The sequence below is a fragment of the Callithrix jacchus genome, chromosome 11 (genome assembly GCF_049354715.1).
Source record: "Callithrix jacchus isolate 240 chromosome 11, calJac240_pri, whole genome shotgun sequence".
NCBI lineage: Eukaryota > Metazoa > Chordata > Mammalia > Primates > Cebidae > Callithrix > Callithrix jacchus.
Genome location: NC_133512.1, coordinates 42,293,359 through 42,307,716, shown reverse-complemented (window position 1 = coordinate 42,307,716; position 14,358 = coordinate 42,293,359). Strand labels below are relative to the sequence as shown.

Genomic DNA, 14,358 nt, shown 5'->3' with positions numbered 1-14,358 from the left:
GAAGGGACAAAACAACTAAACTGCAAATACTTCCACACATTATTTTCACCAATTAGAAGATACACCTCACATCTCCAGCTGAGGGAAGAGAGAGATTTTGTTGTTTACTGAGCAACAATAAACACGGTTATAGGCTCATATGGCCCAGTGGAAATGTACTGCACTTTAGACAGTCCATGGAAAGCAGTGAAAATGGTTCTTAGATGCAAAGTCTTAACATTAAAGTTACATAAATTAATTTGCAAATATACATAAAGTTTTAAAACTGGACAATTTGAGAACACGCTACTTTGAAGACTTAAACTGATCAGCTTTAAACATAATATAAACCCAAGTCACAGTACTCTCTAAAGTATTCTACCTTAAAATAAGTATAATATTAACAGATTAAAAGTCACCTTCTCTCAACATACTGTTTCAGTTAAAGTGATTCCACTTTTAACTACATTTTTGTGTACATTACTTTTTTAAAAAAAATCTTTCAGTAGAGTGAATATTTACTCTAAGGGCATGCATTATTCTAGCTCATTCTTCATCACTAATGAAAAAGTTAAAATTGAGAGAGATCCAAGATGGCTGATCGTTAGCAGCTCGGGATTGTGGCTCCCAGTGAAAGTGCAGAAAACGAGAGGACGCCACAGTTTTAGGCGAATTTTTGTTGCTCATGGACCAGAAAATTCCCAGCGGAGGAGCCCTACAGGTCGCCACTGCAACCCCTGTGGCCAGCGCGGCGGTTTTGCTGGTGCCTTGACACAGCAGTTTTTGGTGCAGAGTCAGAAAAGCACCATCAATCTTAACACCACTGTTTTAGCCGGCGCAGTGGGTTGCTCAGATTCTGGCACTGGGAATAAACAAATTGGACGTCCACTCAGAAACCTAATTAGAAAGGCAGTATTTACAAACACGACAGATGGATTAATTTATAATGAAGGGAAGAAATCAGCCTAAAAAGGCTGAGAATACCCAAAATCAGAACACCTCTCCCTCTACAGGGGACTACAGTTACTCATCAGCAATGGAACAAGGCCTGATGGAGAAAGACTGTGTTCCATTAACAGAGACAGGCTTCAAAAGGTGGATGATAAGAAACTTCTGGGAGTTGAAGGAACTTGTTCTAACCCAATGCAAAGAAACTAAGAACCTTGAAAAAAGGTTTGATGAAATGCTAACAAGAATAGATAATATAGAGAGGAATATAAGTGAATTAATGGAGTTGAAAAATACAACACGAGAACTTCGCGAAGTATGCACAAGTTTTAACAGCCGAATTGATCAAGCAGAAGAAAGGATATCAGAGGTCGAAGATCAACTTCATGAAATAAAACGAGAAGACAAGAATAGAGTAGAAAGGATAAGAAGGAATGAGCAAAGTCTCCAAGAAATATGGAACTATGTGAAAAGACCTAATCTATGTTTGATAGGTGTACCTGAATGCGATGAAGAGAATGAATCCAAGCTGGAAAATATTCTTCAGGATATTATTCAGGAAAACTTTCCCAACCTAGCAAGGCAGGACAGTATTCAACTCCAGGTAATACAGAGAACACCACAAAGATATTCCCCAAGAAAAGCAACCCCAAAGCACATAATCATTAGATTCACCAGCGTTGAAACAAAGGAGAAAATACTAAGGGCAGCCAGAGAGAAAGGCCAGGTTACCAACAAAGGGAAGCCTATCAGACTCACAGCAGATCTCTCAACAGAAACCCTACAAGCCAGAAGAGAGTGGGGGCCAATATTCAACATCCTTAAAGAAAAGAATTCAACCCAGAATTTCACATCCAGCCAAACTAAGCTTTACAACTGAAGAAAAAATAAAATCTTTTGTGAATAAGCAAGTACTCAGAGATTTCATTACCACCAGCCTGCTTTACAAGAGCCTCTGAAAGAAGCATTCATTACACATAGAAAGGAACAACCAGTATTAGCCTTTCTAAAAATATACCAAAAAGTAAAGAGTATCAACATAATGAAGAATTTATATCAACTATTGGGCAAAATAGCCAGCTAATATCAAATGGCAATAATTTTAAATTTAAATTGACTAAATCCCCCAATCAAAAGATACAGCCAAAACCCATCGGTATGCTGCATCCTGACCCATCTTACATGCAAGGATACGTAAAGAGTCAAAACAAAGGGATGGAGAAAGATTTGTCAACCAAATGGAAAGAAAAAATAAATAAATAAATAAATAAAAGAGGTTGCCATTCTCACCTCTGATGGAATGAATTTTAAAGCAACAAAGATCAAAAGAGGACATATTGGTAAAAGGACCAATGCAACAAGAAGAGCTGACGATCCTGGATGTGTACCCACCCAATACAGGATATATAAGACTTGTAAAGAGACTTGGACTCCCACACAGTAGTAATGGGAGATTTCAACATCAATATTAGATAGATCAATGAGACAGAAAATTAATAAGGATATCCTGGACTTGAACTCAGATCCAGAACAAGTAAACTTAATAAACATTTATAGAACTCTCCACTTAAAACACACAAGATATGCACTATTATCAGTACCACATCACACCTACTCACAGGTTTAAATGAAATATTGGTTGGCCATTATTAAGTACGATTGATGGTATAAGGGAGGTTTTCAATACCCATTTTTAGACTGCATTCTAGCCTGGGCAACTAAACACTCCCATTCTCTCTCCCTCCTCCTCTTCCTCTTCCTCTTTTTTCCTCTTCTTCATTCCTTTTCTCTCTCTTTCAAAAAGTTAAAACTGCCAGATGCAAAGAATCACACTCTTCTCCATCTTGTATCTCTGTGACTATAACCACTGAAGGACCAGAGGACTGTGAGAACAATTTGTTTCTTCACAGATATCTACACTTAAAATTTTTTGAATTTTTTTTAATCAATCCCAGTGCCTCTGAACTCTAACACCAGCGAAAGCAATTCACCAAAGTAGCTATATGGATAGCAAACAAGGACATAAAGAGATGTCCAATCTCTTTAGTAACTAGGGGGAAAAAATTGAAACCACATAAGCTGCCATTACACACCTATGAGAATGGCTAATATAAAAACAAGAACAGTAAGTGCTATTGTAGGCGGGAAGCAACTATCAATTATACATTTCTAGCATAATGCAGAAGAGTAATATTCTGAAAAACAGTAAAACACCTTAGTAATTTTTCTAAGAGACAGGTTCTCACTGTGTTGCCCACACTGTACTCTAACTCCTGGACTCAAGTCCTCAACCTCAGCTGAGAGTCCCAGAAGTAGCTGGGACTACAGGCATTCACCATATCTGGCAAAAAATTTTCATAACATTAAATGTGTACTTTTCATATTATTCTCCCCTGACATTCCCAAGTACTTACTCTAGAAAAATGGAAATGTATGATCATATAAAATATGTAATACCTGAACATGAATGCTTATACAGGCTTTTAAAAAAGCAAGTATTTCTCATTATGTTTAAATTGTACTTTAGGTTCTGGGGTACATGTGCAGATCATGCAAGATTGTTGCATAGGTACATACATGCAATGTGGTTTGCTGCCTCCATCCCCCCTTCACCTGTATCTGGTATTTCTCCCTGTGTTATCCCTCCCCAACCTCCCTAATTGCTGCTGTCCCTCCCCTAGCCCTCTCCACCACCAGAACCCAGTGTGTGATGCTCCCCTCCATATGTCCATGTATTCACATTGTTCAATGCCCACCTATGTGTGAGAACATGTGGTGTTTGATTTTCTGTTCTTTTGTCAGTTTGCTGAGAATGATGGTTTCCAGATTCATCCATGTCCCTACAAAGGACACAAATACATCATTTTCTATGGCTGCATAGTATTCCATGGTGTATTATGTGCCACATTTTCTTTCTCCAGTCTATCAATCACTGATGGGCATTTGGTTGGTTCCAGGTCTTTGCTCTTGTAAACAGTGCTGCAATGAACATCCATGTACATGTGTCTTTATAAAAGAATGATTTATAATCCTTTGGGTATATACCCAGTAATGGTATTGCTGGGTCAAATGGTATTTCTATTTCTAGATCCTTGAGAAATCACCATATTGTCTTCCACGGTAGTTGAACTAATTTATACTCCCTCCAACAGGGTAAAAATGTTCCTTTTTCTCCACATCCTCTCCAGTATCTGTTGTCTCCAGAATTAATTATTGCCATTCTAACTGGTGTGAGATGGCATCTCAATGTGGTTTTGATTTGCATTTTTATGACCAGTGATGAGCACTTTTTCATGTTTGCTGGCCTCATATATGTCTTCTTTTGAAAAGTGTCTGTTCACATCCTTCACCCACTTTTGAATGCGTTTTTTTTTCTTCTAAATCTGTTTTAGTTCTTTGTAGATTCTAGATATTAGCTCTTTGTCAGATGGCTACATTGCAAAATTTTTTTCCCATTCTGTTGGTTGCCAGTTCACTCTAATAATTGTTTCTTTTACTGTACAGAAGCTCTGGAGTAAAATTAGATTCCATTTGTCTATTTTGGCTTTTGTTGCCAATGTTTCTGGTGTTTCAGTCACGAAGTCCTTGCCTATGACCATGTCCTGAATGGTTTTTGCCTAGCTTTCCTTCTAGGGTTTTTATGGTGTTAGGTCTTATGTTTAAGCCTTTAATCAATTTGGAGTTAATTTTAGTGTAAGGTGTCAGGAAGGGGTCCAGTTTCTGCTTTCTGCACATAACTAGCCAGTTTTCCCAACACCATTTATTAAACAGGGAATCCTTTCCCCATTGCTTGTTTTTGTTGGGTTTATCAAAGATCGTCTGGTTGTACATATATTGTGTTGCCTCTGAGACCTCTGTTCTGTTCCATTGGTCTATATCTCTGTTTTGGTACCAGTACCAGGCTGTTTTGATTACTGCAGCCTTGTAGTATAGTTTAAATTCTGGTAGCGTGATGCCTCTAGCTTTGTTCTTTTTCCTTAGAATTGACTTGGCTATGCAGGCTCTCTTTTGGTTCCATATAAAATTTTAGGTAGTTTTTTCCAGTTCTGTGAAGGAGGTCATTGGTAGCTTGATGGGGATAGCGTTGAGTCTGTAAATTACTTTGGGCAGTATGGCCATTTTCATGATATTGATTCTTCCTAACCATGAACATGGAATGTTTCTCCATCTGTTTGTGTCCTCTCTTATTTCATTGAGCAGTGGTTTGTAGTTCTCCTTGAAGAGGTCCTTCACATTCCTTGTTAGTTTTATTCCTAGGTATTTTATTCTCTTTGTAGCAATTGTGAACGGGAATTCTCTCATATTTGTCTCTCTTTAAGTCTGTTATCAATGTATAGAAATGCTTGTGATTTCTGCACATTGCTTTTGTATCCTGAGACTTTGCTGAAGTTTCTTATCAGTTTAATGAGATTTGGGGCTGAGAGTATGGGGTCTTCTAAATATACAAGCATGTTGTCTACAAATAGAGACAATCTGACTTCCTCCTTTCCTAATTGAATACCTTTTCTTTTTCTTGTCTGATTTATCTGGCTTGAACTTCCAATAACATACTCAATAAGAGTGGTGAGAGAGGATATCCTTGTCTAGTGCCAGATTTCAAAGGAAATGCTTCCAGTTTTTGCCTGTTCAGTATGATAACTGGCTGTCGGTTTGTCGTAAACAGCTTTTATGATTTTGTGATATGTTCCGTTAGTACCTAGTTTATTGAGAGTTTTTACAATAAAGGGCTGTTGAATTTTGTCGAAGGCCTTTTCTGCATCTATTGAGATAATCATGTGGTTTTTGACTTTGGTTCTGTTTATGTGATGGATAACGTTTACAGACTTGCGTATGTTGAACCAGCCTTGCATCCCCAGGATGAAGCCTACTTGATCATGATGGATAAGCTTTTTTTTTTTTTTTGAGACAGAGTTTCGCTCATTATCCAGGCTGGAGTGCAATGGCATGATCTCGGCTCACAGCAACCTCCACCACCTGGGTTCAGACAATTCTCCTGCCTCAGCCTCCTGAGTAGCTGGGACTACTGGCACGCACCACCATGCCCGGATTACAGGTGTGAGCCACCGCGCCCGGCCAGTGGATAAGCTTTTTGATGTGCTGTTGCAATCGGTTTGCCAGTATTTTATTGAAGATTTTTGCATCTATGTTCATCATGGATATTGGCCTGAAGTTTTCCTTTTTTGTTGAGTCTTTGCCTATACAGGTGTTATTTATAGTCACAAAATCTTGAAACAAACAAAATATCCTCCTATGGGTTCAGTAAAGCATTATGTGATGCATCCATAAGATTATTATTCAGCATTAAGAAAAATCTATTGATATATACAGCAATGTGAATTAAGCTCAAATACATATGCTAAGTGAAAGAAGTGAGACTCAACTCAGTAAGTTACATATGGTTTCACTGCATTTATATGACATTGTTTAAAAGCCAAAACTATAAGGAGAGAAAAGAAATAAATAGTTGTCAGACTTTAGAGATGGGGAGAAAGTATGACCAAAAAGAGTATGACGACAGAGTTAAGGGAACCATTTTGTACCCTGGTTGTGCTGGTGGTTGCTCAATACATTTGTTGAAACTAATGAAATGGATGGGTTGATTATTATATGTAAGTTTTAAAACTACAGCGTTACATATAAAATATCTGAAAAGGAATGAGGTGTATAATATGTCCTATTTGATACAAATTTATTAATTCAACCTTTTTTTGAGACAGAGTTTCACTGTTGTTACCCAGACTGGAGTGCAATGGCACAATCTTGGCTCACCGCAACCTCCGCCTCCTGGGTTCAAGCAATTCTCCTGCCTCAGCCTCCGAGTAACTGGGACTACAGGCGCACACCACCATACCCAGCTAATTTTTGTATTTTTAGTAGAGACGGGGTTTCACCTTGTTGACCAGGATGGTCTCAATCTCTTGACCTCGTGATCCACCTGCCTCGGCCTCCCAAAGTGCTGGGATTATAGGCGTGAGCCACTGCACCCGGTTTAATTCAACTTTTTTAAAACATTGCAACACACAGAATCCTAATTTTGTAAAACAGTTACAGTCAAGGTTGTGGAGATCAGATGATCAGGTAGGACTAGAGTTATTCACTTGGGGGTCATATCCATGTATATGAAGGTAATAAATGTAGTAACTCAAAGAACAAAAGAACATATGTATATGTTTCTACCAAACACTATTCAAAACTAAAAAGTTTGAAGAAAAATGACTAAAATACCAAGACAAATTATTTTTACTTTTACTATCTCTTAGACATCTTGTTATAATACCAAAAGCAATTAATTGTGGAAAAAATAATTCTCTAGAAACAAAATATTCTAATTAACATATTTCTTCACAGTTTTAGTTTTCAAACAGAAGTACACAGGAGCAATCAGCAATAATTACATACATTATCATTTTATGAAACCACCTATCTTCTCACATAGGCCACAAAATGGATACCTATTTTCCCTCTGGAATTTCTGTGAGCCTACTATAACCACTACGGTTCTTATAAGCTTCAGAATTAGTAAGCAAACTCTACTTGTATCTTTCTCTACACCCTCTGTACCAACTTTTTTCCAGAAAATCAAGATGAAGGAGAAACCTTCAATAAAGTATAAACAATAGAGAGATTAATGAAGATTTCTTGGCTGTTATCTAAAAGAAGGGAGAAAAAAAAGAACAAATGGCAAGTTTGACTAGAATTTAAGACACTGGAATATTTTTAAAGGCCATTATGGGTCTTTTCCTGATTGATAGAGAGTTCTGGATACTGAATTTAGAGGGGGAGTGCTTACTTGTAAGATTTTGGCCCTAGCTCAGTTAGATGTATGGCAGAACAGTGACAGATGGAAGTGACAGATGGAAGTGACAGACCACAAAGGACCATACAGCAATTACTGTGATTCATCTGCTGGCATCTGGAAATTGGTAAAAGTGGGTTATCAGTGATTCCAATACCATATGAAGCACAGCTGTTGCACAGAACTTCTGAAGGTTTATGTCTGTAAAGCTTCAGAATTTAAAATAAAGAACTAGTAGAAAATTAAGATGAAAGAAAAGTTTTATGCCTACACAAATTATTACGTGAATTACTAAGAAATGATGGGATAAACCATGTTGGTTCAGTTTCAAGAAACAAATGTTGTATTTATACATTATCAAAAGCATTTCATCCTCTGAACTAAAATCATTTCTCTGTATCTCTCTTACATTGCTTTTAAGTTTTCTCATTGAATAGCATATATATATTCAGTTGAAGGCAGACTATCAGTGACTTATTTTTATATCACTATAGCTACCTCAAAATCTTAAGAGTATGGATACATAAAAACATTCAGTGAATACACAGAAGATACATAAATCTACCAAGCTGGACAATAATCTGATGTTAATAGTCTCTACATAAGCATTTTTAAAAGATAAATCTGCGATACTAACATCAATTATTGTGTCTTTATGTTCCTATACCTGTGTGAACAATGCTGAGTACATTTGATCATTTAGGTATCAAATCCTCATAAATTTGGTTGAGTCCCTATTTAATGACAAGAAATATGAAGACAAGGAGAGATAAAGAAATAGAACAAGCAGTGTATATCTTAGGAGTGTTTCAAGCACATAAATCTTATCTCAAATTAGACACTATTTTGGAAAATCAAATTCTAATTGCATAAAGCAATCAGAAAATACAGAATGAACTAAAATATTTTTACATAATTAAAATGTGTCCATATATTTTATAGTTTCTTTAACAAGTGTTAACGTCAAGTATTTTTTGCATTGTCCTGCTCTCTGAAAATCTAGCACTGAATTTATTTTTGTTCTATTCTTCACAGACACCCTATCCTATGATAATTTTTAAATGCTGTATTTTTATTTTTAAAAAGTAGCTCAACTTTACAAATGGTAGACAAAATAAAGCCTCCCTAAAGATGGCCATGCTCAAATTCTAGAACCCATGAAAATGTTATCATGTATAGCAAAAGAAGTTTTGTGGATATGATTAAGTTAAAAATCTTTAAATGAGGAGGTTATCCTGGATTATGTTTATGTGAGTGGTGCCAAAATAATCACAAAAGTCCTCTTAAAAGGGAGGTAGAAGGGTAAGAGAGAGAGATATAACAATAGAGGCAGAAACCGGAGTCTTGCACTTTGCAGCAGAGGAAAGTGGCACAAGAAAATAATGCAGGTAGCCTTGAGAAACCAGGAAAATAATGTAGGGAATCCTCCCCTAGAGCCTTGAAAAGGAATGCAACCTGGCTGACATCCTGGCTTTTAGAACTTGTGACCTCCCAGAACTATAAAATAATAAATCTGTTTTTTAAAGCCACTAGGTTTTTGGTAATTTGTTACAGCAGCAACAGAAAACGAATACACTGTGGCACACATTTCTGCAGTAAAAGACATCTAAGGGTGTTTGCAGAAGTCTTTCCTTAGCTATAGTCAACGAATCATGATGTTCATTTATGTCAGCAGATGATTTTCCAAAGAATGACCAGCAATAGCAGAAGCATCCATTACATTTTTTCCCATTACATTCATTTTAACATGTCTTTAATTAAAAAAAAAATCCATGTTTTCTGAGCATCAGCAATAACATCATAAGGCTGTAAGTCAAGAAAAGATTTTTTTCCCAATTTGCTAGGCTTGTTAGAACTCTACAAGCCACAGAGATAAATAAAATTTTATTTCAATGGTATGCTATGATGATACTTTTGTCTATATTCTTGTACCACAGAGACAAGATGTCTTCAACCAGGCTGTATGTTACCAGGAGAATTCTAGAAACAAACTCTATTGCCTAATCCTACCCAGAGAGACTGATTTAACTGGTTTGTGGGGGGACCCAGGCATCAGTACTTGTTAAAAGCCCTTTGGTCACTCTAACATACAGCGAGAGCTGGGAACCAGAAATACAGATGCAATTTTAAAAATATACAACACTGTATTTTCCATAACTCTTAATTAGTAACAAAACTTCCTTGATGGAGGTAAAATGTTGAGTTATAATACATAACAATATAAGAAAGGCAACACATACATTATATGAGTGGGTTTTTTTTAATGGTTTTTTATGAGATGCTATCCTTCATAGATAATGTAATGGTAGTTTTACTGATCTAGGCATACATGGTTGCTAATTTCTCTAATCTCATTACATGTATGTGGCAAGCATTATGTTATTCATTAATTTCAAAATCACATAATAGAACATATTCATCTAACAATATTTTCTACCACTTTATTCTGTAATTGACTGAGCTTTCACTGTGAAATGCCAATTCTCTAACTGTTATAGTCAGCTTTTTGTCAAGAAAAACAAAGTTATGAATTCTATAGTCAATATTTAGGGAAAGAAGTCCCTCATAAAATACAAATATAGCTTACTGGAATTATGTCTATGTGTGTTATCTAATGAAAGTTAAAATCAAAACATTCATAAAACTAATCTTTTACTGAAAAATATCAAAACTGTACATGACTAAGATGGCCAAACTTGTATCTCCAAATTGCTATGGTGCTTTCACATAAAAATGAAAATCTTTACTCACTTTGTGCTTCACAGAATGGCAAACAAATGTGATACACGTGATTAGAAAAGCTTCACTGTAATTTTAGGTACAATGTTTGTAGAAAAGCCATGATATAAAGTTGAAGAATTTAAATTGATAATATTTTTTCCAGATAATGTTTTGATCTCTACTACAGTCAAAATTTAAAAATTCTAATTTTAATTCTATTGAAAATTATGAAAAAACAACTGTATGATTATAATTTTTATTTTATATGTACCAATGGAATGAGATACAAGGTAATTATTTTAAGAAAATGCATTTAAGACTTTTTCTTAGGAAAAAGGATTACATACTAATTATAGACCCTGGAAAACATACTTCCTTTCCAAATGAATTTAAAATATATTCATATCCACAATCAGTGTTCACTAAAATATTCTAATAAAATTAGAATCTATTGTATCATTCATTAGTTATAACCACAATCAAAAGGTGGAAGAACACATTCATAATGTTAAACAGGTCAAATCATTAAATTTTGTTATTCTTCATGTGACTTATTAATAAAATCTCCAGCTTCAAGGCATAAAGAAAACACAGATGTAGTATCAAGTGCACCAAAACAAAAACACAAACATAATGACATGCAATTGATGATTTTCATTGCTACGATTCAAATCATCCTGTCAGACTACATCTTTTACAAAATCACATTCTCTTGGAAAGTAACAGAGCACTTTTCTCAACTTAAAAAACAGCCTAAGTAATTAAATTAATTCAAGGATATTTCACAAAATATGCTCCACATATATAACAGCCTCTAAGACACTTTTATGCTTTAAAATAGAAACATATTGTAATATTACAAATACTGAATATAAGAAAATAAAAAAGTACTATATTCTTCAACAATTATAAGTTGTTTCTTAAGTACAACCTTTTAACAGTAAATGAGTTACAGATTTTTAAGCTATTTCATATATAGTTCATATATATACATATAAACAATGTAATTAGCCTCTAATAAGCAGCAGAACCATTGTAACTGTATCATCAATATTTATTGTTAAATCTGTAAACCTAACATATAATTGCTAAAAAGGTAGGTAAATATTTAATGTTTAGCAATACATAAAAATATTTGTAATACATACTTTGCATTTGCTTTACAAAATATCTCTGCATCTGCCTGAAATATATTGCTTAACATTGTTCTGTAACTACCCAACTAATTCATGCTAGGCAGTATTAATAGGGATAAAAAATATTTTATCCTAGAGAAACTGTATCAACTATAATTTTAATATTAATAATTTTACTAACAATTCTAATTAGTAAAGTTTATGGAATATAAAAAGGTTTATTATAAATTTGGGGAGGGTTGGGGATGCTGGTAAATAAGCCATAGTAAAATCCCTTATTTAACAGAAAATAATTTTTTTAAATCACAAAAATACAGTCACTATAGTTTGCAAACATAATTTCAAGAACATGCAAAAATAACATCTCATTCCATTATTACAAAGGGCTTTTCTATCCAAAGTGTTAAATAAATGAAGTATTTTATAAATTATCCCAAGCAAAACTCCAGTTTTAACCTGAACAAAATAATTTAAGAACCAGGAACCTAGATGGAACTGTACAGAGCATCGACACAATCCTCTCATTTTAATAAGAGCAACTAGGGCCCAAAGAAATGTATTTGTTTTCTTCATAACCAAGTTATCAGCTGGCTCCCCAATTTTCACTTCAAGGCACTGCTCACCCACAGCAATTTTAGTCAGTTAGAATCCACCCAAAGTTTAACTGTGACTTATGCCAAGTTTGTCATCATCTTACCTTTTTGGATTTCTTTTACCTAACCTAGGCCTCTCCACTTTGAGTGTGCCCTCTTAGACTATGCCAATGACTTTGAGTTGGTGAAGTAACAAAATTGCAATTAAGCAAAGGCCCAAGAAAAGTCTATCTATAAAAGAAAAGTCTTTATGTTTTGAGTAACAGAAAATACTAAATCACAAGGGCTGACTCATGTCTAAAAATGATTACATCTATTTCAAACTTCAAGTTCTTTACAGTTAGAGCACCAGTTTCTCATCTCAAAGATCTGGGGTCTGTAACTAAATAGTAAGGTAGGTATCTCTTCACATTCACGTCAATCAGTGGTAGAGAAAAAACACAACGTCAACCATGGCAACAATGATGCCAGAAAAGGGGCAAATGAAAAGCAATCCAAAGTCATCCCTGGCCCATACCTCTCTCATAAGTCAATGCTGCTAGCAAGAGAAACTGATGGTTTCCATGTTTGGGAAGAAAACATGTTTCTGGATAGCCAAAGTTTCTGCTTTCTGAACGGCTTTCTCTTGCTCATTTTCCTCCATGGCCATACTGAGAAGAGTATTGTGGAGAATGCCTTTTCTGGGAGCCATGCAGTTATCAGCTCATTTTGTCTGTAGTGGAAAGCCTGAGAACTTGCCTTAGGGATTGAACAGTCTCAGACTGTTGCCAGGATTACCATTTCTATGGATACAGGTTTCTCATAAAAATTCAGGATGCTTCTATTGTGTCTGAATCTAGTCAAATCTATGGCCTTGTAACTTTAGTGAGTTGCTTTAGAGTCCTTCTAGGACTCTGGATACTCTAGTGTTTCACAGGCACAGAGTTGTAATCTTATCTATTCTACCATCCTCCGTGTAATGGCCTGTGCCATGGGCAATTGAGAAGATGACCCCAAATTGAATTTATCACATACAGTTCTGCCCCTTAGATGGAACACAGGATGCTCAAAGGAAGGTATGTAAGAGAAGCGAAAAAGGTTAGGTTTGGTCTTTTCCCAAACTTATCTCCTAAAAACATACCCAATTCAATGACCATTGCCAGAACTAATTTTAGTTTAAGGCACAAAATTAAACTGTTCTAATGCTAAATGTTTCAAATCATAGGTGATGCTCCTAGCCAGGGAAACTTCAGACTTCCTGGTTTGGGAAGAGAATATATTCCTGGATAGCCCAAGTTTTAAATCATCAGACTCTCCTTCCATGTAGATTTTTTTTCTCTCAGTTTTCAAATAAGTCGCTTTGCACCTAGGTTTCTTTATTGCATCCTGCAAATAAAAGTGAACACAGTCCAGTTTTGTTACCTTTCCCCAGAATTTCCTCTAATGTTTCAGAATCTATAGGCACAAGGTAAATATCCAAAGGCACAACAAATAAGTTTTCCTTTTTTTTTTTTAATATCAGTTATGAAGGATCACGTACATCCCAGCCTGAAGAGTGAGGTTTCACTGCTGTATTCCCCAGCTCCTCCATTCATTCAAATACATTTCAGAACCTTTTGTGGCAGCACTGCATGGCATAAACCAAATGTTATACCAAAAGAGTGTACTTGGCTGAAAAGAACAAATATTCTTCAAATAATTCTACAAGAAGGAAATATCTTGGCTCACATAACAGAAGTCAGACACAGAATACATTCTAGGGTTGGGAATTTTTGTGCATGTGATTCTTTACACTTAGAAAAATGTAAATGGGATAGACTGTCAAAATCAAAATAACTGGTTCTAGGTACCACAGACTATTTTAAGACAGACATATCTCTCCATGTGTATTAGTCCATTTACATGCTGCTAATAAATACATACCCGAGACTCAGCAATTTACAAAAGAAAGAGGTTTAATTGGACTTATATTTCCACATGGCTAGGGAGGACTCACAATCATGGAAGAAAGTGAAAGGCATGTTTCACATGGAGGCAGAAAAGAGAGCTTGTGCAGGGAAACTCACCTTTATAAAACCATTCAGATCTCATGGGAATTATTTACTACCATGAGAAAAGTATGGGGGGAACTACCCCCATGATTCAATTATCTCCCACCAGGACCCTCCCACAACATGTGACAATTCAAGACGAGATTTGGGTGGAC

The 14,358-nt window shown here is 35.6% G+C and overlaps 1 protein-coding gene across 11 annotated transcripts in view; it reads right to left on the bottom strand.

The window, feature by feature from the left end:
- Positions 1-14,358, bottom strand: part of CRPPA (CDP-L-ribitol pyrophosphorylase A) — a 337,573-nt gene that overhangs the window by 80,133 nt on the left and 243,082 nt on the right. For 2 of the 11 annotated variants that reach the window (XM_078342633.1, XM_078342635.1), the window contains one exon: positions 10,689-13,538. The exons of 8 other annotated variants lie outside the window; for them this stretch is intronic. In XM_078342633.1, the coding sequence (XP_078198759.1) occupies positions 13,329-13,538 (210 nt within the window). In that variant the 3' untranslated portion in view covers positions 10,689-13,328. Of the gene's footprint in view, positions 1-10,688; positions 13,539-14,358 lie in introns of those variants that run through there. One more of the 11 variants, XM_078342634.1, reaches the window with a different exon arrangement.